Source organism: Gymnodraco acuticeps, unplaced genomic scaffold (assembly GCF_902827175.1).
Source record: "Gymnodraco acuticeps unplaced genomic scaffold, fGymAcu1.1, whole genome shotgun sequence".
NCBI lineage: Eukaryota > Metazoa > Chordata > Actinopteri > Perciformes > Bathydraconidae > Gymnodraco > Gymnodraco acuticeps.
In genome coordinates this window covers 1-23,029 of record NW_022992100.1, presented here as the reverse complement: position 1 = coordinate 23,029, position 23,029 = coordinate 1, and the positions used below count along the sequence as shown (strand labels likewise).

Genomic DNA, 23,029 nt, shown 5'->3' with positions numbered 1-23,029 from the left:
TGCGGTTCTATGTTTGATTCTGTGACTAGCTCTGCTTCTGTGAACACCCCAATCCGTGACTCTGAACAATGTGGTCTGGAAAACCCTTTCAGTTTTACTCCTTTTACTGTCAATGTTGTTCATGAAGCCTTATCTAAGTTAGATCCTAAGAAACCGGCTGGCCCGGACAACGTAGAACCTTTCTTTTTAAAGATAGCTGCAGATTTTATTGCTCTTCCTCTTACTACTCTTTTTAACCTCTCCCTCAGCACAAATGTAATTCCAAAAGTATGGAAGTCAGCTTATGTCTTGCCTTTACTAAAAGGAGGGGAGGCAACTATTTTAAATAACTATAGGCCAATCTCTAAATTGTCAGTTCTGGCGAAGGTGCTCGAACGCCTAGTGAGTGAACAGGTAAAGGAGTTTTTATGTAAAAATGATATCCTGTCTAAACATCAGTCAGGCTTCAGAAAACAACATAGCACCATCACTGCCACAATGAAAGTGGTGAATGACATTACGAGTATTTTAGACAATAAACAGAGTTGTGCAGCTCTATTTGTTGACCTTTCCAAAGCGTTTGATACCGTCGATCATCGCATCTTAAAGCAGAGGCTAGCCAGTATCGGCATATCCAGCCATGCAGTGGGTTGGTTTGTGAACTACCTCTCTGAAAGGTCCCAATGTGTTCAGTTTGATGGGCTGTCTTCTGAGTGGTTAAACATTGCTAATGGTGTTCCTCAAGGTTCTGTTTTAGGTCCACTTTTATTCTCCATATATATCAACAGTTTAGGTGAAAATGTGGATGATGCTACTTTACATTTTTATGCGGATGATACCGTGATGTACTGTGCAGGTCCCTCCATTAAGGAGGCTGGTGTTAAATTACAGGCTGTTTTTAACATTATTCAGACTCAGCTTGCTGAACTTAAGCTTATTTTAAATGTTGATAAAACCAAGGTAATGCTATTTTCAAAAGCTAAAAAGACACCAGAGCCTGTTTTGGATATTGTTACTATCCAAGGACAAGTACTTGAAGTGGTTACCAGTTATAAATACCTAGGTATCTGGCTTGATGATTGTCTTACTTTTAAACTTCATGTCAATAACCTGCTTAAAAAGCTGAGGGTTAGACTAGGTTTCTTTTTCAGAAACAAGTCCTGTTTCTCTTTTGAAGCCAGGAAAAGTCACTGTGACCTTTTTACCTGCGCTGGACTATGGTGATTTGATCTATATGAATGCACCTGCCCATTGCCTGGAAAAGTTAGATGCCGCCTATCACAGTGCCCTGATATTTGTTACTAACTGTAAAGCACTTACTCATCACTGTACCCTGTATGCCAAGGCAGGTCTGCCTTCACTAACTGTACGGAGGCTCAGTCATTGGTACATGTTCATCTATAAAGCCATGTTGGGTAAACTACCTTTTTATATCTGATCTCTGATCTCTCGACGAATTGAAAGTACATATTGCCTGAGATCTCATGATGTTGTTTTATTAAATGTGCCAAGTGCTAGGACTGTCTTAGGGAAGAAAGCTTTTAGTTGTGCAGCTCCACTAAATTGGAACAGTCTGCAAACATGTTTAAAACTGAGCACTTTGGTTCCCCTGCATCATTTTAAAACTCGGCTGGGTGACATGCTGTTTGATACTCATGGTACCTGTCACTGTAAATAGAGTTTGTAAACTGTACCCTGTACATTATGTTGTTTGTCATCCTTATTGTTGTTCTGTTGTTTTTATGTTACATGTGTAACTAATGTCCTGCAGGTCACCCTTGAAAAAGAGATCTTTTGATCTCAAGGGGCTTCACCTGGTTAAATAAAGGCTACAAACAAATGCTTTTTTTTAATGATAAACACTTTATTTATATAACAATATATAATTACATTAAAAAAAAGAGATGTATAATATCAGCATAGGGGGTTCAGTGCCTAGCATTGTGAAGCATATTGAATGTGTTGTGGTATTCTTCCACTATTTCTCAGCTGTTGGCATTGATTATGATGAATATGACGATGACATAATGATGATGAAAGCTGCTTGTCATGTAATGTCCAGCCCTCATTTGTTCCCTTACCATCATCTCACATTTCCAGGCAGACTTTACACCAAAGGAAGGGCGATAAGTTAATGACTATTTGTATATCACTGGCTCTAAACATTGATAAGCTGGCATGGCAGTATTATTGTATAACGATGATTGATGGCATGTATATTAGCAGCAGTTTAATTTAGCTGTTGGTACAGAGTGTTAAGAGAAAAGGAGAGGAGAGGAAAGAGAAGCTAAATGATGCTGCCAACCTATCTGTCTGGAGGGGCCTGATGCCAGCCCAGTACTAAATATAGCTGCAAGATTAGGGAGACAGAGAGAGAGAGAAAGGGACACATCGAGGCACCCATCACGATACAGAGAAGATGCCTTTGCTCCAAAATGTGCTTTTAAAGCTCTGAGCTCGACAGAAACCCCCAAAAAGATGTCATCATCTGCTCAGACATGTGTCACCTTGACTATTTCTTTGTGTGTTCTTATGCTATTCATGCATTCATTTGACTTCATGCATGTTCAATTCAACAATTAGTTCACACGTCTGCCTCCCTTCATCCCTCTGCACCTCTCAGCCTCTGCACTTGTGTCAGAACTTCCTGTATTTTTCCACCTTGCTCTCTCTCTGCGTTCAGAGTCGTGTTTTTCTAATAACTCCAGGCACGGTGTCCTCCCTGCTTTTGTAGCAGCAGCTGTGTTGAAGCAGGTACTGGATGCTATCTGGCCTGCAAGTGTGTTTTGTTAGAGCCCCTGTGTGTGTCAGAGAGAGGGAGAGAGAGAGAGACAGAGATAAAACACTGACAGAGACTGAGTAGAGAATGTGCCATGCAAAGAAGGATCATGTGTGTTTCTGCTGAACTCACAGGAAAGTGAGTGTTTTTTAACATCTCTCTTGTGAATACAAATAACCTTTTATTTTATTATACAAAACAAACAAACAGTGTTATCTGCAACAGAAACATGCATCCTCATCGGTCTCGACCCAACTGAAGGACATCAACCTTGATAAAAGATTTACGGATCTCACATCATGGGGATCAGTATCTACAAAGTCAACAGGGTGAGTTGAGTTTGTGTGAACTCCACAAGCTATTATCAAGAAGATGGAAACCCCTGATTAAAAAAAAAAATATGAATAAATAAAAACCACTTGTTCAAAAAGTTTTAGTAGTGACCAGTTCATGTTCAAGTTAAGTGGTTTTTTGCCAACGCTTGTTGTACAATTTTCCCAATATGAATGTAATAATTCTGCATCTAAGGAATAAGACAACAAATGATTTTACAATACCATATACTATACTATCTGATTCAAAGCTATTCATTAAACACAAACCAGTGTCTTCTGTGCTGATGTTCAGCAAACAGATGAAAACATCATGTGTGAAAACTGAAGGGGAGTGTTTCAGAGGAACAGATACGTTTGGTATAAAGGGTGGAGGAGAGGGCAGATGAGAGGCATAGGGGCAGGGTGGAGGGCTTTTTGTGGTTGGGGTCTAGCAGGTAAGTAGGCGGGGGCATATTTGTGGTCTGGGCGTGCTGGATCCTGTCCGGCTGAGGATGCGGGTGCCAGTAGGAGCGAGAAGAGATCAGAGAGCCTGCTGGATGTTATCTCTTCGTCAGTACCATAACTGCAGGTCGACTCACCTGAGGCAGCAGCCAATCACATCCTGAGTCTGTCTGTGTGTTTGTGCGTGTGTGTGTGTGTGTGTGTGTGTGTGTGTGTGTGTGCGTGTGTGTGTGCGTGTGTGTCTGTCTGTCTGTCAAAAGTTCAGTTTTTCCTGTCATCTCATTTTGCTTGCAGCATGCATCAATCTTAAGTGACCAATTGATCTTTGTGTGCGTTTTATGGTTCTATTAGTGTTCTTATATTTTCCTGTGTTAATAATTTAGGTATATCAGCCTAACTTATTGTTGTTTATTGTTCCTCTTTCCTCTGTGATTTTAATGTTAATGCCACCAATAGGCTCCAATAGGCTCACATTTATCTTGTAGTGGAGGATGGTCAAATAAATTGGCTGAATCTCTTGTCTTTACAATATTAGGGTTAAGTAGCTTGGTATATTGCATACAGCATAACTTCCATAGCCTTTCATTAATATTGCCACTTTTGTTCCCTGCCCTTTATTCAGTGCCCTATGGTTTATTATTTTTTATGTAGATACTTACTCAAAGTACAAGACAATACTTGACGGAGACTGTGACTACTGAGAATAAAACTAAAACAAATACAGTTTATGAATGTACATCCTGTGGAAGACATTTTACCTGCCAGTTAACTCTGGAGATGAAGATGTGAACAAATATATTAATAGGATCAAAGTACTTTGGTTTTACTGCACTTGAAATGCAGTAGATATGATACTGTGTTTTATCAAATCACCACACACCCTGGGTATGCGATTTTCCAGCATATGAACGGATACGGAAGTTACACGAACACGTTATGAAGAGCTTTAAGATATTTTCAACAAATGTTATTCATAATGTCTTTTTCAGTTGTTGTTGATATTTTTTGGTGTAATTGTTTATTTTTCATTATCTGATGTCTACATGTAAATAAAAATCAGATGCACTTTTTTTTTAACTTTATTACCAAACCAATATTTATTAGAAAATATAACTTTTCCATTATAGATCAAACGTCATGACCTGTACTGTTCACGGGGGTGTGGTGCCCTCTGGTGGTCACGTGATGCTCCTGCAGGGATTTTCCGCCTCGGTAAAGTGGACGTGGCAGTGACGTCAGTGCCGGAAACGACCCGGATCTTCGGAACTTTAACTCCTGGGTTGATTAGTTTTCACCAGAAAGATCGAGAGCTCCCGGAATATCATGTAATGTCGACTCAAGTAAGTTGGAAACGATTGATTGGTGTCCTTTACATATCATTGTATCTCACTTGGTTGGTTTAGGTCGAATTTGATCGAGGTAAAAGAGGAGAGACCGATTGTAAAGCTTGGCTAGCCTCCTGAAGCTAACGTTAGCCTGTGGTTAGCCGGTGAGGCCGCGATCAGCTGTGAGAGGATCGGCCTTTACTCCCACAGAGAACCGCCACTAATCCCTGTTACGTAATGATATGTATATTTACCTCGCATGTGGTTTTATGTTCAAGCTTTAGGCACAATTGTTGTTTATTGTCCGTCTCTTAGTAGTGTTGTTTGGGGTTCAGTCGTTAGCTAACGGCACAAATAGCTTCACACTAGCTAACCTCACATATTGTTTATTTATTAGTTACATTTCAAACTGTCATCCTACAAGCTGTTTCATTCTGACACGTGTTTTTTCCCGTTACCGCAGACATGTGTGTACAAATGTGGATGAAGGATACCCCACCTTGGATGTGAGTGTGTGCGTACATCGGGAGGTCTTCTCAGTTATCCATCACACAGAGCAGAGGTGGTCTCAGGTGGTTCTGCTACAGCCGGCTGCTGCGACCCTTTCCCGGCGGCAGAATGACGTGCCGTGACCGGACCCTCGAGTTCCAGTCGGCCTGTAAATCTCTCCAGGGCAGACCGGTATGTTGGCTCAAGACACCTGACATCCTAACACAATAACAACAACATCTCTTATGTAACATTATTAATTTGCCTTAAAAATGGAACACAAAATGACGAACTTAATTGAAGTCTAGGACCCCTTACAGTATAGAGTTTACGTTGTACTCCCTCATATATTTCCCTTGGAATAATTTGACCTGGCCTATTTTACATATAGGCAAGATCACAAGATAAATCTCTGATAAATGTAGACCTTTATTTAAAGTATGTAGCACCTTTTAAGACTTTAACTATTATAGGTTTCAAGGTTCATAGGTTTATTTATTGAAACATTTAAATATAAAATAAAAAATATATTCTAAGTGTATGAATCTAAAAAGTCCCACTGACCCCATTTTGATAATCACTAGGTAACAAATACATAAAAAGTTCACTCTGTGTTTCGCGGTACTTTTTTTGTTGTTGCGCAGATAGACTTTTACTTTTGGTTTTTGTTTCTTATTTTGCCCTTCTGAATGATTTCTCTCTGCTTCTGGTTCCACACCAGTTTGCTGCAGTCTGTTCGAATTAAGCAAAAATAAAAGTCTTTCCTTTTTTTTGCACATTTTCGGTCAGGTTAAACAGATGTTCTTGCTCCTTCAGAAACTAGGGGATTGTTGTAATCTCCAAGATAAGGGCAATCGGTTTTAAAACAGTATATATAGCACGATTTGAAGCTGATTTTTTTGTGCTTGCAAAATGCCTTTGGCTGATATTATTTATCCCAGAGATACTGGCAGACCCGGTGCCAGAACAAATCTAAAGGGAGGGCATATGATTTTCATGGGAGGGCACAAAACCATCACCTGCTGCGGGCCTGCGGCACAATATATATCAAACGGCAAGGCCAACAGCATTGCGTAAAGACGCACACTTATCGCAAATACATACACAAATAAAGGGCAACATAGAAAGCACTTTTGAAACATTGTGTGCGTGGCAGCACAAACACTGGTAAATCACGAGCAAGGCACACTGGTTAAGGATGGCAGCTTCCTCATCATTGCACTCGGAGAGAAATAGTAGAGACGGAGACGATGAACTGTTTAGTCCGCCTTGGGCATGGTTTATTTTCCTATGCACTGCAGGTGCATCCTTTCGCTCAGCCGAGCTAACTTAGAACATTATTTTGGCCAACTCTGCATCTTTGTGCAGCGTAGCCTCAAACAGCGATAGGAAGAGCCCACTGCCTGACATGCTGTGGAGTGAATCGTGGTCACCTCTGAGAGGGAGTTGGTTGACAGCTAAAAAAAGCTATAATATCAACGACAGCTGACGCGTAATAACGGCTCCGTGCAGCTGATCTGCACCAAAGTTCTCATTTCCTTATTTGTTTCCTCGCGTATCTCTCTCTCTCTCCACAAACTCTCACATGAAATGTGTTCTTTTGATGCGGCATGCCTTAGCAGTCCTTTATCAGTCTGTAATGCGTGTTTCCAGTCGCAAAAACCCTTGACAGTAAAAGCCGCATCAGATGAAGATGTATTTACTTTAAACTGTCTACAGGGGAATCAAAAGGCTGCGTCTGCTTTTAACGAATATTCAAGCCATGGTCTGTTGTTGTACCATGCAGCGGCAAAAGTGCGCTTCTTTCCTGAAAACAATCTCTCTGGAAAACGATCCAGTTTCTCCTGCTGGGTTTATTAACCCCAAGATCATCTGGGGCTGTTGGTCTTTGAGCGGTTGCTGGACCAATAGTACCTGTTGATGTGCTGCAAGGTAGCCTCTGTAGTGGAGGCACCGGCACGGAGGAGGATGCTGGCGGGTGTGGTACAGGGTGTGGCAACGCAGGTGGTGATGGTAGGGGCACAAGGAGCTGTCCCTCGGAGGACAGCGTTGGTGGCGGCCGCCTTGATGAGTCAAGGATTGGGCTCACTAACTCAGCCCCGGGGTTTGCCGAGGTCAAGCTTGTGACATTAAGGCGTGCTGCTGCATCGCTATTTCGTTTTAATAAATCCTTAGACGTAGCCTGCTATTTTTTGTTTTAGTTACTATCTGACATCACATACATCGTAGCATAAAACTTCACAGTTTATTTCTAATTAAAAATATATTTTTTTTAATTTTTATAAATAATAAAAATCGTGTTTATTGGGGGAGGGCAGGAATGTCAAATGGGAGGGCCCTCCCACGGCGCCGGGCATGGATACTGGTGTGGGTACATGTCTGCTTAAATAACCATTGCTGGAAAAGAATACCAAAGATACATTTGAAGTTATTTAAAAACACTGTTTCAGTTCGATAGTTTTTCCACCAGACAGCACAGATATGTTAGGTTGAAATTGTCTCTGTGTACATTGTGTTCAGTTTTCTTTAGCAAATTATAACGGGATCCTTATCAAACGTGCGTAACCTGTTAAACAGCAGTATTGGCAAAATTGTTGTTTTCAGGTATGTTTTTAAACTCCCATGTGACACCATTGGTATCAGCCTCAGCAGTCCAGTCTCTGATGGACTATAATCAGAGGTGACCGGTGCTCACAGTGACACCATTAAACGTTACATTTCTTGGTTATACTAAGAGCCCACAGTCTTATTTTCAAGCTTATTAAAAAAAGTATTAAAGGGAAGTGTCTGACAAGGAAGTAATGACTACGATGTTTAGTAGATACACTACATTTGTTTCAATGCTTTCCCTGTTGTTTGACCAATTGATTAGTCATAAATCGATTTAGATATTTTCAGCCTCTTATTTTGAATGTGTCTTCTTATCTCATACTCTCTACGTTCTTCCTCTCCTGGCAGAATGGAGTCCAGCCCAGTAAACCGGCTCTCAGCGCCCTCAGGCAGCGCAGTGACTTCACAGTTATGGCCAAGTAAGTTCCTCTTAATCTGTTTTTCCACTGCTCTTAAATGTTTGCTCAGTGTACTTGTACTTTAATGTTGATTTTGGGTGTTGCATTATTTGTATGCACACACTTGTCTCCTCCTAGTACTTATTGCAGGGCACTGTAAATGTATCTTTATTGGTCTTAAAGCATCCTTAGAAACATAAATCCTTTATATTGTATTTACTCTGTTTAATGGGAAGATTGATGTCTAGCCCAGCACAGACTGTTAGCAGGGAGACCAAAAGCACAGAGATAAATTGGATATCATCTTTTAGCTGTCATGAATTCAATCTAGCATATTTCACAAGGTATTGTTGTACTTCTTTTACTATGTGCATGACAAAGAAAGCTTTGTGTTTGTGTGTTTCCTTGTAGGAGAATTGGAAAAGACTTGAGCAATACATTTGCCAAACTGGAAAAGCTCACCATTTGTAAGTTTTCCTTTACATTTTTTATTAGAATAATTAAAAAATAATCTAACATTCTTGTGTTTGTGTCTCAAAGTATCCAAAGTGCTGATTCTTCATGCTGTTGTTTTCATTTTCAGTGGCAAAAAGAAAATCTCTGTTTGACGACAAGGCAGTGGAGATCGAGGAGCTAACGTACATCATCAGACAAGTGAGTTGATTTGTTAGCAGCCCATGGAATGGGGTTTTGCAAACATATTGTACATTGACTGTGAATACAGTGGCTCTGTTTAATCCTGGGATATCTTGTAACATGTCCTCACTCCTGTGTGTTCAGGACATCAACAGTCTAAACAAACAGATAGCACAGCTGCAGGACTTGGTGAGATCCCGCGCTGCTCCGGGCGGCCGACACATCCAAACCCACTCTAAGACTATAGTGGTGTCTTTACAGGTACATCCAATAATGTTAAATTCATACTATATTTGTTTTGAGTCCAAATGCACTGTTCCGTTTTAAAATTGTCATACATTTTGCTTTTCAGCCAGTGTTACCGACACTACAACAGATGTTTAAATTAGAATTTTCATGTACCTCAACATTTTTTAAGTTTAGACATTGAATAGTCAATGTTGGAAGAAAAAAAACTTAAATGTGGGGTAGGTAAGTTTGAGAAACCGGCTCGAGATACACTTTTTGTTATATTCCATGGAATACTCTTAACATCCCGATAGCAATGAATATCTGAAGTGCTTTGACAAAAAATCCATAAAACAATGTCATCTGTGGAAGCCGTAGCGCTGTAAAAAGCACGACCAATCATTTTAGCCGGCCCGGCTAAAATAACTGGATGGCCTACCTGCCTGTCAGCCTTCCATCTGTGCACAAACTTATCTCGTGCCCTCATTGGTCATGTGCGCGTTTGTGTGTGTTGGAGGAGGGGCTCTGTAAGGAAGTGGCAGATTTTTTACGGTTGTGTATTTTCAAATTCTAGCGCACTCGAGCTGGTTTCTCCAAAATGACCTACCCCACCTTTAATTAATAACATATTAATCCAAATGGTGAGTCCGCATTTAATGAGGCTTGTAAAAACATATTTTTTAATTAATATAATCTTTATTATCAACAATTTCTTTATTATTATTGTCTGACATGTCTCATAGATAATGGCATGAGCGAATTAATGTGAAATGATCTTTTACACATTTTAAACGTACAAAACTGCATTTATTTTAAAGTGTACTTTATCTTTTGTTGTCCACAGTCCAAACTGGCTTCAATGTCCAATGACTTCAAATCAGTCCTAGAAGTTAGAACAGAGGTGAGTTGTGAATCTCTTTAATTTCCAAATGCAGACAATATTTCTGAGTATACAGTCGCAGGGCTCGACAAACGGTTGCCATTGGCAACCATTCAGAAAAAATGTCAACCACTTCTTGGCCTTTGGTTGCCATCACTTTGAAGAAATAAGGGCAGCAAAATGTGCACCCCAAAATAGATAAATGTTAATTATTTGTTGTATTAAGAGTGATATTTAATTATTGTTGTGACCAGTCGGAACCTGATACTTAAGTTGCACGTGCATTGGTGTGATTACGGTGCCAGAAAGCGATGCACGTTTACTCGCGTGCACCGTGTGTTTGTTTTACAAACAATGGCGATGCAAATTAAGTTGTTTGACTGTGGGGTGAAACGTCCGACCAACCCGTCAACATCTCAAACGAATGTTCAAAGTGATTCAACTGATAAAGCGCAAGGTGAAACCTAAAGCAAAGAGGAAATGGGTAAAATCTTGGGAGGCGCAATATATACGTACATTCTGCTCCGTTTTCCATTCACTTCCGGTAAAAGTTCCTTCAAAATAAGAGTCCCGATCTTATTACTACCAAAATAAAAGTGCAAAACGAAACTTTACCATAGGAAAATATTGGCATACAAATATAATCGCTTCTATAAAAAGGTAACACATTTTAAATATAGTTAGACATATTAAAGGTAATTTATAGCATTAATATCTAATTCTTAACTGTGAATGGTTTTCATTTATTTAACATTAGAAATGTATTAGTCTGGCCAATCCAAGACTTCAATGCTGAAGGGCCAATGGATCTATGGTGGGGGTCAGCACAAAGGTCAAGAAAACCCACATTTGAAAGGGAGACTCTAGAGGTTTCTCAATTCTTAAATGTCCCCTCCTCGACTCCTATCCTCGATACTTAGTCCCGCCCACAGGAGATGCGAGCGGAGGAGCCGAGGAGGGGAACCGAGGAGAGAGGAGGGGAAGCAGCAGGCGGTTAGAGAAATGAGAACTCCTCTCCTCGGAGCGGTCATTTTAAAGAGACGTCCATTAATGATGACAGGAGGCACAGCAGCCCTCTGTCTGATGGACAGTTGTGTTCATGATGACTTATATATTTACTTTGATTCATTGACAGTGCAGTATAATGATGAGACAGTAACAGGCTACAGATGCGGACACACATATATTTATATAAATATATACAATTTCAGAATCAAACAAGTATGAGAGCACTCTCATAATAAAGTAACACAATCAAAGACTGGATATATCCCCCCCCCCTCTCTGGTCGATGAAATGGAGAATTGAAATTACGGGCCAAAAGTTGTATTTACAAGTATTAAAAGTAAGCAGAGGACACCAAACCAACTGAGACCCGTCTGTCCGCCGCATCTACGCACTGTACAACACACACCTACACACTGTACCACACACACACCCCTACACACTGTACAACACACACACCTACACACTGTACCACACACACCTACACACTGTACCCCACACACCTACACACTGTACCACACACACACCTACACACTGTACCACACACACCTACAGCTCCTAAAGCATAATCAGGCTACAGCCGTTGTGTAATTTATTATGTGACGCACAGGATTAATAAAGTATATCATAATAAAAAAAGCACTAAATGGTCTTCAAAAAATATCGACTCTTTGTTTGTAGATATCTAATAAACTAAAGCAAATAAAGAGAGTAGGCCTGTTATACTGAGTGATATATATTATACACACTGCTCTGCTTTCTGCACGGACCTCACAGCTGTTCTCTCTGGAAACATCGCGATGCGATGAAAGCAGTTAATAAAATAATATCCAGGGGATGCATGCAGAGCTGTCATTGGCTGAGATAAGTCCGGCCGTGCGTCACGCCTCCACCGTTCCCGGAAATGCATCCGCGGAGGAGCCGTGGAGGACCCATCAGTGTATCCTCGGTTATAGCTCCTCCAGAGAGCCTCCTCGGTCCTCGATGTGCATTTAGAGAAATGAGATGTCCTTCATAATGGTGCACTGAAATTCATTTCCGGGTCACTACCGGAGGACCGAGGAGGGGAAATTTAAGTATTAAGAAACCTCTAATGGATGACCAAGAAACTAGTGACTTGCTCAATTCCTTTGTGAGGGATCTGTGAAGAACATGACAACAGCTGCACTACTGGTATTTTGTATGCCAGCAATTGAGGGCAGACACGTTCACTACCACTTAAGTTTCAAATAATTGTGTTAATTACTTATTGTAAAGCATTTGAACATTCGAACATTCTTTTGTGTCACATGTTCATTATTAAGTTGATGTATAAGTGTATAGTATCTTAATTATTTAAAATATAAGGTGACTAAAAATGTCAACCATATTTTCTGTTTTGGCAACCAAAAGCTGATGCCTGGTTGCCAGCCTGGCAACCACTTTTAAAAGTTAGCGTTGAGCCCTGAGTCGTGTTAACCTCATCATTGCCCATGTTCCTGCAGAACCTGAAGCAGCAGCGCAGCAGGAGAGAGCAGTTCTCCCAGCCCCCTGCGTCCTCTTCTCCTCTGATGGCCAACAACTTCAGTGAGTCCATCCTCAGCATCACACTACCACTATGAGTTTGAAAAGGATCATTCTGGGGTAGCTTTATAAGGGCTTGTTCACTCTGTACTGACTATTATTAGCGGGTAAAAGGGAACTGTTATCCTGTCAAACCACTCTGTTTTCATTCCGTTTCACACTAACTGGTGTAACTTTAACACGCAGCACAAATTAAATCCCATTCATCTGACCTCCCCCAAAACTTGATAAATCAATTATTAACTGAATAATTTCCTGCTGTTTATCTTTCCATCTAACATGACTGTTGTGCCGGTCGTTCCTAGAAGCATCATAGAGTGAACACACCTTTATGAAGTATTTGTTTTGGCTTTGAGGCAATATTGGACCTTTCTGGCTGCTGCTCAGTTTACCGTTTTCTAAACATATTCCTCCAGAAAGCTCAGATGCTTTCTGTTATTTACACTGCCACTCAAATGTTTATGAACAGCCTATGTTTCAGCATCTTTGATAAAACCTCAAACATTCTGCTCACTGTTGATATCTTACAAAAATACAAAGTTGTATTTAAATTAAAAACCTTATTAAATCAATTTAATTGATGTAAAAAATCGATCGTTTGATTATAATGGCTTTAATTAGGCCCCTGTATCACACTACATGTAATATAACCATCTTACCTTTTATTGATTGACCTTTCTTTAATACAAATTATACCATTATGTCTAAAGGTACTTGAAAATAAAGGTTTACACTTTTTGAAGTCTAAACTAGGAGACTGTTACATTTAATTACATAATACAAATAATGTGTTGATTTCAAGGTTTCTGTATTTGAGTTTCTATTTATGAATTTGAGTTTATTCACAATGAGCAACTTGGTTGAACTAAGTCAGAAATGCCATAGACGTACAGAAACAGTTTGACTGGCAGTGTATTTCTCGCACAGCTGTTATGATAGGGACCTGCTCCATGTGAATGATTATTACTGTATTTGGTCATCTATAATGCAAAAATTACAAAATATTTTAGGGAGCCGCAAAAAAGGGGCCCAGGAGCCGCATGCAGCTCGCGATCCGCGCAATGGTTACCAGGGCAATACAACCTCAAATTTAAAAGGTATTTCCCTGGAACGTCTGACTCTCCCAGCGGGTATAACTAGTACTCTATGTGCCCGCTGTTCTTTTTGTTTTCCCCCCTCTACCATTGAGGATATCTGTCTGATCATTTTGAAAATGTGTTTGTGTTTTGCTCTTTGTCTCCCCTCAGAGAGCTCGGTCCTGATGCAGGATGAGTCCAGGAGTTTGGGGGACGTAGCCATCGATATGGACTCTCAGAGCAATCCCTTGCAGCTCCAGCTTATTGATGAGCAGGTAGACCGTCGCTGTATATTTGTCAAACTTGTCTTTCTCATTTGCTAGCACAAAAGCTGTGTGTTTGTTAAATAGTAGATTTTGTTTGTCAGTGTCCGTCAAACTTTTATCCACTGTAAACGAAACATTGAAGTAAAATGTAATGAAATGCTTGCTCTAATGTGGTCCTCACGTGTTTGTCACAGGACTCGTACATCCAGAGCCGGTCCGACACCATGCAGAACATCGAGAGCACCATCGTGGAGCTGGGCTCTATATTCCAGCAGCTGGCTCACATGGTCAAGGAGCAAGAGGAGACCATCCAGAGGTAAGAGGCAGCAAGAACTGGAGGGAGAAATGTGGAAATATGCTAGTTTGCTCGTTGTGAATTGCATGACAAGAAGATATCACTCCCATGTCAGTGGGTTGGATATGAAGATCAAGTCAGGTACATTTAGATTAGCACAAAGACTGGAGAACAGGGGGAAATGGCTAGCTTTACTATATCCAAGGCTTAAAGAAATCTACCTCAAAGCCTCTCTGATACTCATTAGTCAACACGTACATTGTTCATTTTCTCTTCGAAATTTGTAAAAGGAAGACCAGTAGAAATATTTACAAGTCACCATTTCAAATGAACTTACCTGTACTAGAACCTCCCAACTCCAGTACTAAAAACAACTGAAACTGGGATACACTTCTGTCTTTAGCAGGCAAGCAACTGGTGTTTTCCTTAACATTGTAAAACTATATTATACACTACTTTTTGATAAACAAGCAATTCTAATTGGGGAAACTGGTAGTAAGAAGACAAATGCTGAAAATTGTAAAATAAATTAATAAATAAAAATGCAGAATTTGGTGGGCCTTTGGATCAGTTAACATGCTTCTTTTTTTTTTACTTTATGTACTAAAATATAAAGAAACATTAAGTTGCATTCTTAATTTACCAGTAATCTTCTTATTGCATTTGTTTTCAAATCCCTTTCTCGTGCTTCTCTCTCAGGATTGACGCTAACGTTGAAGACACCCAGCTGAACGTGGACGGCGCTCACACAGAGATCCTCAAATACTTCCAGTCAGTCTCCTCCAACCGCTGGCTGATGATCAAGATCTTTCTCGTCCTCGTCGTCTTCTTCATCATCTTTGTCGTCTTCTTCGCTTAAAGTAAAGAAGAGGGAACAGCACATCAAAAGAGTGGAAGTGAAGCTAAAGCTGGACTCGAGCGACATGTCCAGACGACGTATTTGAAGGACAGACTTCTTTATTAAAGTGACACTTATGAGGCTTGGGAGCTGCTCAGATTATAATAAAACTTTTCCATTAACACAAAGACTTTCCGGTTGTTCCCAAGCCACAGACTCTGGATCTTAATTTTGACGATTCAGTGAAGAATGAAGATGTCGAACTCTGTCCAAATTAAAGATTAAATTATCTAAAACCCCCAATTTGTATAGAGAGAGAGCAGGAAACTGCTTGTTAATGTACTATGACCAATTATTCATAAACATTTAATCAAAATGGCTATAATTTAATGGTTTGATTCTGCAAACTGTCTTTAATTTTCTTGCTGACCCGAAATGTCATTAATTATGATTATGATTAGTATTATTTCAAAGCCAAACAACTGAACTGGAGTTTATCATCAGATCATTTTGTTTCTTAGTTGACCTACTTTGCATGATTGTGTCCCTTGTTTATCAGCTATTCTTTACTTTTGGATATTTTCTATTCTCTTATGCTTTCAAAGTTTATTTGCCAAAAGGGTACTCGTATAGAAATGTGACTCAATACGAAGACGCTCGCTGCGGTCCTGCATTTCGTGTCCGGAAAGCACAAGAGACAGCTGAAGGGGGCCAGTTTAATTTGGATACGAAATAAAAAAAGTTATATAACGGCACTGTCTTTAAAGGAACGGTTTGGTTGAAAAAGTGTAATCCTCTTACATTCAGTGCTGCAGAAGTCAGCATGAGACGTGTACAGTATCTGCAGGATCCAGGTTTGACATCAGTGCTTATGAAGGGGAAAGTCTGGGTGTGCAGGTCCACTCATAAAGTGACTCAATCAGCCAGATCCCTTGAAGTGTCTGGTTGGATGTCAACGCTGAAGTTCCTTTCCCTCTTAATCTATCCCAATGTTATTTAAATGACTACAGCTTTTTCAAAAGAAGAAAACATTGTTCTCATTTTTCCCTGTCTGTTCCTCTTTTTTAGCCAAATGCCTTGACTTCTATGTATAAAGTGCAAATAGTGATAATGATGTATTGATAAAAGAAGTGCATATTAATAAAATGGTAATGGGGTTTGGCTTCATGGCTGAGATGTTCTTGGGATAAGAGGATTAATCACCAGTGGTATAATTAGCCATGCTGGGAGGCTAAGACTCGCCAACAGATCTAAGCAGGTGCAGCTTTCTGTAACATATTCAACACAACTACACTAGATGTACACAACGTATTTATATTTATTTACAGAGCAGGTTTAGGCTTTCCCACTACAATTTCCATTTCACTTTTGTAGGTAAAGCTTCAGGGCTACTATTTAAAAAATAAGTCTATTTAACATATATAAATGGGGGAATAACAAAGTCACATTAAGTCTGAAATGTACATTTGGAACGGAGCAGACATCTTTCTTGGAACACACCTCAGAGAAGTTAGGAGAACATATCTATATTTACAAATATACATTCACAAAATTAAAAAGATGACAGATGATATGCGGTTTTTCCTTTGCTTGATTATACCATGAGATCTCCCAAACACAAAACAAGTTGCAGCAAAACAAGGATACAAACTAAAACCAGATAAGTACAGAAATAAATAAGAATATAGATAAGAATTACAAAACATTGAAACTTTACAGGAGCATTTATAGACAAAGAGCCACTGTGACTTCTGTCCTAACCTGACTTCTCTCTTCTATACAGAACACAGCTTTGCTCTTGGTTGCACAACATGTATTTAAAGTTCATTAGGTGTGTATTAGTCATCAGGAGCTCCTGCAGCAGCTGTTTGTATAAAAGGATTAGTCACGTCATCCAATAGTATTTGACAGGAAACCATTGTATGAGATTCCTCCAGGAAGTACCGGAGCTGGGGACTATGTTATGCACGTATATCATTCTAAATTGTCAGTCAATTGCTGGCAACTCTTTTGCATTACTTTCACAACATTGTAAATTCACAGTAAATTACTGGCAACTCCTGCATTGCTTTCACAATAGAAATGTAAAAGTACAGGCCCTTGTTGTAATGCATGTCCAACACAATGATGTAATTTCCCAGTAACATACTAATATCACAGTAATTCCTTAGTCATTGAAGCTGAAGTTACAGTATGTTTTACCTTTACAAAAATGCATTGTAATATCATGGATGTGAAATTACAATACATTGCTGTGAAGACGTTCACAGTAAATTGCTGTGAACCTTACTGCGAAAGTCATGCAAAAAATTGCCAGGTAATTATTGTGAATTCACGGTGAATATGTTTACAGTGTATGTACAGCCGAATACAGCCAGCCATAGCCACTGTGCACATTCTCTCCCCCGACTCCCTCACCCCTGTGCACTCTGCTCCAGAGGGCTGATCTCTGGCATGCTCCTGCTCCTTCCCTTTATCGCCCTGGCCTTGATGGCCTCTTCCTCCCCATCTTCATCTTCCTCCTCCTCCTTGTACCAATCCACCTGCTGCTGCAGATTCCCCCTGGAGCCTCGCAAGCCGCTGCCCTTGAAAAGCTGACCTTTGCTGAACTTGCTGCAGAAAGTATCAAAAGAGAGGCTCTTGCTGCGCTGCTGCTTGTGGAAGACAGCGCTCTGAGTCTGCATGTCTTCAGCTCTGTTCACTTGGTCCATGCACTCGTGTAGCACTGAGCGAAACAGCCGGGAAACCTCGGGAACGTCAGGCTCGATCTGAGATACCAGCTGCCTGAACCTGCAGGAATATAACAGAACATAGGGCAAGTTATTGATATACAGATGATCATTCTAAGTGGGGAAGTGCCATCGCCATCAGGTGGGCATTGAAGTCTTTTTACAGGGGTCCACAATCCCTCGCTATACGCCCATGGTAACATATGAACTCTGATTACACCAAAGTGTCCTGGAAAGTGGATTATGTAAAGCCAGTCAGTGTCAATTATTGAATACTTAAATCCTTTTATCTTCAGAAACAACAGTTTAAGATCTCTAGTCAGGTAAAGTCCTCTCTGAGAGATGCAGCATATTATCTAAGTTATAGTTAAGGGTGTTATGAGGATTGGATTAACAGCAGCTCTTCTTCTGTTTCCTCTATTCTATCTTCCTGCTTGTATTTCAAGCTTTCCGTCTTCTCTGTCACATTTACTTTTTCTATGTCTCTCTGCGTTTCCCACCTGATGATCAGAGGGCCACACTGTGCAGGGGGGATCTTGGCACAGAGGTCCTGCAGCTCCAGCAGGTTGCCGGGCGTCAGCTCGTAGGGCTGCGGGGTCGGGTGGGAGGCCAGCCAGCTGTAGTTGGCGGTGGAGGAGGAGCTGCGACGCCGACCCTCTGTCAAACGCTCCAGACGGATGCGCTCAGTGCGCTTCACCATGGCCCCCAACTCCAACATCAGAGTGTTGGTCACCAACTCCTCAGTGCTGCGCTCGCCGGGCACTTTGGGCTCAGAGAAGAAAACTGCAGACCAAGGAAACATCTGGGAAAGAAGGGCAGAGTTGACACACACACAGACACACACACACACACACACACACACACACACACACACACACACACACACACACACACACACACACACACACACACACACATACCATGTATACATCACTTCGGGGGACATTACATTGACTTACATGCATTTCCTGGAGACTTATCCTAACCTTAACCATAACCAACACATGCCTAACCCTAACCCTTACCCTTAACCTTACCCTTACCCTAACCCTAATCCTAAACCTAACCAAGTCTTCACCCTAAAATTAATGATTCGTCTCATGGGGACCTCCAATTTGTCCCCATAAGGGAGGCGAGTCCCCACACGTGACTGTGTAAACAGATTTAGGTCCCCACAAGTATAGTAATGCTCGGCCACACATACACACACACACACACACACACACACACACACACACACACACACACACACACACACACACACACACACACACACACACACACACACACACACACACACACTCAGTCTTTTGCAATATTGTCCTTGTTGAATTTCACCCATTAAAGCATATTAACCCTTAGATACATAAGTGGGTCTTTTTTGACCCGGTGAGGTGGTTTTCTTGAAGTATCTTTGTAATCACATTTTAGTATCATTTCATATTCCAGCTATTCCTCAAAAAACATGTTTTGGATATCGCCATTCACATTTTAAATAAAAATTGTATACATTTTAAGAAATTGTAGTTTTTGTATTACTACCCCAAACTTCCATAAGTGGGTCAAAAATGACCCGCATGCATTTTCTATGGAATCCTCTGGGAACCTTTGATTCTTATCACCTGTTGCTGTCAGGAAAACATTCACTGTAGAACACACAGACTATATCACAAGTGACACCTCTCAGGAAGATTATTTTACACAGCAAGATCTGATACCTGTCAGTATAATAATAATAATAATAATAATAATAATAATAATAATAATAATAATAATAATAATAATAATAATAATAATAATAATAATAATAATAATAATAATAATAATAATAATAATAATACATTATATACATACATTATATAATACATTATATACTTAATACATAATAATACATTATATCTATGAAACCGTGTACTTATATGATTCTGTTTTCTTCAAGCTTGTATCTCCTTGGTCGAATGCACTTACTGTAAGTCGCTTTGGATAAAAGCATCAGCTAAATGTAATGTAATATTTGTATAGGGCTTTTCAAGGACTCAAAATCGCTTTACAATATAAGGGAAGGTGAGGGTGGGGGGTATAGGACTATCAAACTTGATCAACCGGCATGGATTGATGGGGGGTGCTATGAGTAGACAAGAGGAGAAGAGATGAGTTTTGAAAAGGGACTGGAATACTGTGAGGGTCTCAGAATAGCAGAGATATTTTCATCAATATGTTCAACACGTTTTTTTTCTAAATGTAACATTTTTTTCTAAAATTATAAATAGTAACAAATTAAATATAAAATATTTCTAGTGTGAACCAAAATATAATACTAAATATTATACAAGTGATTTTTCTTAACCAAAATGACAAAAATGGCATAAAAACACATATCATTCTAATACGGGTCCTTTTTGACCCACTTATGGAAGAGTGTAGGGTCCAGTCACTCGTGCATCGAAGGGTTAACTTGAATTGAAGAAGCAAAAGATGCGAAACTTGAATGCCATTCAATATTCTGTAAATATTTTGCGAATTTCAGTTTCCATACTCAGACAGCAACACAGAACACTGATAACGCCAGATGAACAGGTCGAACATGACTCACAATAATGACAGTAGCAATAGTCATGTCTGATCAATATGTTTTCTAAAGATGAATCTTATCACTACTTATCCTCCTGCTCTAATAGTAGTTTGATTATCGACTCATCTTACCGTTGACTGGGTTTACAACACTGCAGTGTGTGTTTTCATTCAGAAATCTCCCTGTTTGTCTTCAGCCTTATTAGCAGCAGGCCTCTCTGGGATGGTGACATTAAATAAAGATTTAAACTCCTCAGACTCCTTTCGGACGGCCCACAGTTTATCCTCTGCAGACAGGGCTCCTACTCCGGAGTGTGGACTGTGTCTGTGAGTTTGGGATTGAGAATAAATATAATCCTGTATTAATAAAGAGAGAGAGGAGCTTACATCACATGTTCACTCACCTGGGAGAGTAGTGTATGTCTGACACGATTCAGGTTGGGTGTTTACATAATAGCACAGGATTGTTGGCTATTTACAGCTATAAACAAAAGCTGTAATGAGGTACCATGTTATGGGATTGGGAAAACAATAGTTTTCTTTCAGATAAAGTATTCCCCATGTTTATATGTTTACATGTTCGGATATATTTATACATGTGTGTTAGATAGATACATATCTGTGTGTGACACTATCAGGAATCCACGTGGTCTGTGTTTTGTTTTTGTGTTGACCTTAAAAACGTCTGCCTCATGTGGTTATTGTATTCATGTTTCTGTGGTCTTAATTTTAACTTTTGTTCTTACTTGTGAAGCACTTTATGAATTTGATTTCTGTGAAAGGTGCTATAATAAATAAACGTATTATTATTAACTTTTATTTTATTGGTACCTTTTGTTTTTGTGTTTTTAGATTTTTATATTACTTTTAATTCTATATATTGATTTATTTTTGGGAATATTCGTCACTAAAGTCATTGGAAATGTCTGTTAAGTAAATAAACAAAGCACTGACCAGCATATTTCCTAGTTTCAGACTGAACCCTGCCATTACGTCCAGCACAGACCTGAAAATAACACAGTGTGTGTTTGAAAATGTGTTCCCAGTTCACAAACAAAATTATCCTTCAGACACACCTGTAATTATCAGACTGTTGTTATAGTGTAACCACCCAAGTTATCTCTCAAGTTTAACTCAATACGTGTAAGTTGTTTGTCCCATGGCTAGCATTTTTTATGTAAGGTCAGTGCAGTCAGTTCCTGGGTTTCCACATCACTCAGCACTGAGCCACCAAATCCCAGATTACTTTCAAATCCACAGCCTACCTGGAAGAATGAGTGACTATAATAACCATTATAATCTAATTACAGTTGCCTTTGGTTTGTATACAGTGGATGCTGCTGTAACTAAACAGAAACTGTGTTAATCTACCAGTTTTTAATAATATATTGAATGTTTTTGATTATTGAAAATGCTAGTATTTTGCCCTCCAGTAGCTACAAACACCAGGAATTAAAACATGATATAGGCTTAAATGATTATTCGTTTTGTGGTCTTCCAAAATCTAACCAAAACATTACACCAGAAGGTTACAACATGCAGAAGCGCTGAGCCTACAAAACGTCTTTGCATATGCACTCAAATGTAATCCACTTTAGATTTATAGAAGTTGTTTCATCATGCTACAAAATAGCAAGCAAGATCTTTTTTAGGGACTTTAATGAAAGAGTATCTGGTTAATGGAAAACATAGGCTGGTTAACATAGACTACTGCTATTTTATATGATTTACTGTGTGTATTATATCCCACATAGGCTACATTAGTTCAGCCCCAATGCATTTTCAAAATGCCCAAGATGTAACTCAGATACTGGGCATCTCACATCTTTTAAAAGATTAAGCATTCTATTCTTTGTTGTTGTTCTTTTTATAACTTCATCCCAGAAGGAGGCGACATTGACCTGCAACCAGAGTTTTAGCAAGAATATTTATCTGACCTGTCTATTTTACCTTTACAGGCCTACATCTGATCTGTCCATGGGCTTTTACTGGATAACAATAAAACCCATAGATTCAACTTGAAAGTAATTGCCCTCTGAATCATTTATACACAAATGAAAAGACCAGAGGACTGTTATCTCTTAATCGAGGAGACGTGTGATATGAACGGCAGATTTGTGGTGAGGTCACTAGAGGTCATCAGAGGTGCACACAGCCGCCGCGAGGACTTCTCCCAAAACCAGAGCCCAAAACATTCCCCTTCCACGTCACTATCCCCGCCCCGCCTCGTGCCACAACGACTTTTGTCAGCTGCACGAGACGCGCGGCGTCTTGCCTCAGATATGAAAACTGTCAGTTAACGTCATTTGGAAGCTTCGTCAGTTGGTAGCACCGGTTCCGTTCGGAGCGACCGTTGACCCTTTGAGTAGTAGAGCAGAACCGGAGGCTGTGGGGGCTCACCAGCGGTACCAGAGCCCGGCTCCGGGTGAGACTACCCGGCGACTGGCGCTCTTTGTATCTCTAAACTGCGGGGTAAGTAGCTTTAGTGCGGGGGGTTAGCTTGTAGCATGAGTGCTAGGTGGGTTGTCAGTCACTGTCCGCTGATGAGCCGAGCTCTAACAGCGGATGGAAACGTCATTCTCAAAC

General features: G+C 40.0%; 2 protein-coding genes across 3 annotated transcripts; one reads left to right on the top strand and one right to left on the bottom strand.

Annotated features, from left to right (window-relative positions):
- Positions 1-4,736: 4,736 nt before the first annotated feature.
- Positions 4,737-16,300, top strand: stx5a (syntaxin 5A). Of its 2 annotated transcripts, XM_034202919.1 has the most exons (12): positions 4,737-4,874; positions 5,323-5,540; positions 8,307-8,377; positions 8,768-8,823; positions 8,940-9,010; positions 9,137-9,253; positions 10,065-10,121; positions 12,590-12,671; positions 13,679-13,765; positions 13,916-14,019; positions 14,205-14,326; positions 15,005-16,300. In XM_034202919.1, exons 2-12 carry the CDS (start codon positions 5,478-5,480, stop codon positions 15,162-15,164), a joined length of 990 nt encoding a protein of 329 aa, XP_034058810.1. In that variant the 5' UTR covers positions 4,737-4,874; positions 5,323-5,477; the 3' UTR covers positions 15,165-16,300. The 2 variants fall into 2 exon arrangements, with proteins under 2 accessions (XP_034058810.1, XP_034058811.1); XM_034202920.1 differs by lacking the exon at positions 13,679-13,765.
- Positions 16,301-17,557: 1,257 nt separating this feature from the next.
- zgc:162144 (RD3 domain-containing protein) lies at positions 17,558-18,674 on the bottom strand. The gene is made up of 2 exons (XM_034202833.1): positions 18,373-18,674; positions 17,558-17,933 (listed from the first exon to the last, which is right to left on the bottom strand). The coding sequence occupies exons 1-2, from the start codon at positions 18,672-18,674 to the stop codon at positions 17,558-17,560; spliced, it is 678 nt and encodes a 225-aa protein (XP_034058724.1).
- Positions 18,675-23,029: the final 4,355 nt, after the last annotated feature.

What these genes read in the sequence shown, in the direction of transcription:
- stx5a (XM_034202919.1), top strand. Translation starts at nt 5,478, where the DNA reads ATGACGTGCCGTGACCGGACCCTCGAGTTCCAGTCGGCCTGTAAATCT. An exon ending in TAACGTACATCATCAGACAA is followed by an intron (nt 9,011 to 9,136) that starts GTGAGTTGATTT and finishes CTGTGTGTTCAG; the next exon opens with GACATCAACAGTCTAAACAA. An exon ending in TCTGATGGCCAACAACTTCA is followed by an intron (nt 12,672 to 13,678) that starts GTGAGTCCATCC and finishes AAAATATTTTAG; the next exon opens with GGAGCCGCAAAAAAGGGGCC.
- zgc:162144 (XM_034202833.1), bottom strand. Translation starts at nt 18,674, where the DNA reads ATGTTTCCTTGGTCTGCAGTTTTCTTCTCTGAGCCCAAAGTGCCCGGC. An exon ending in TGTGGCCCTCTGATCATCAG is followed by an intron (nt 17,934 to 18,372) that starts GTGGGAAACGCA and finishes ATATTCCTGCAG; the next exon opens with GTTCAGGCAGCTGGTATCTC.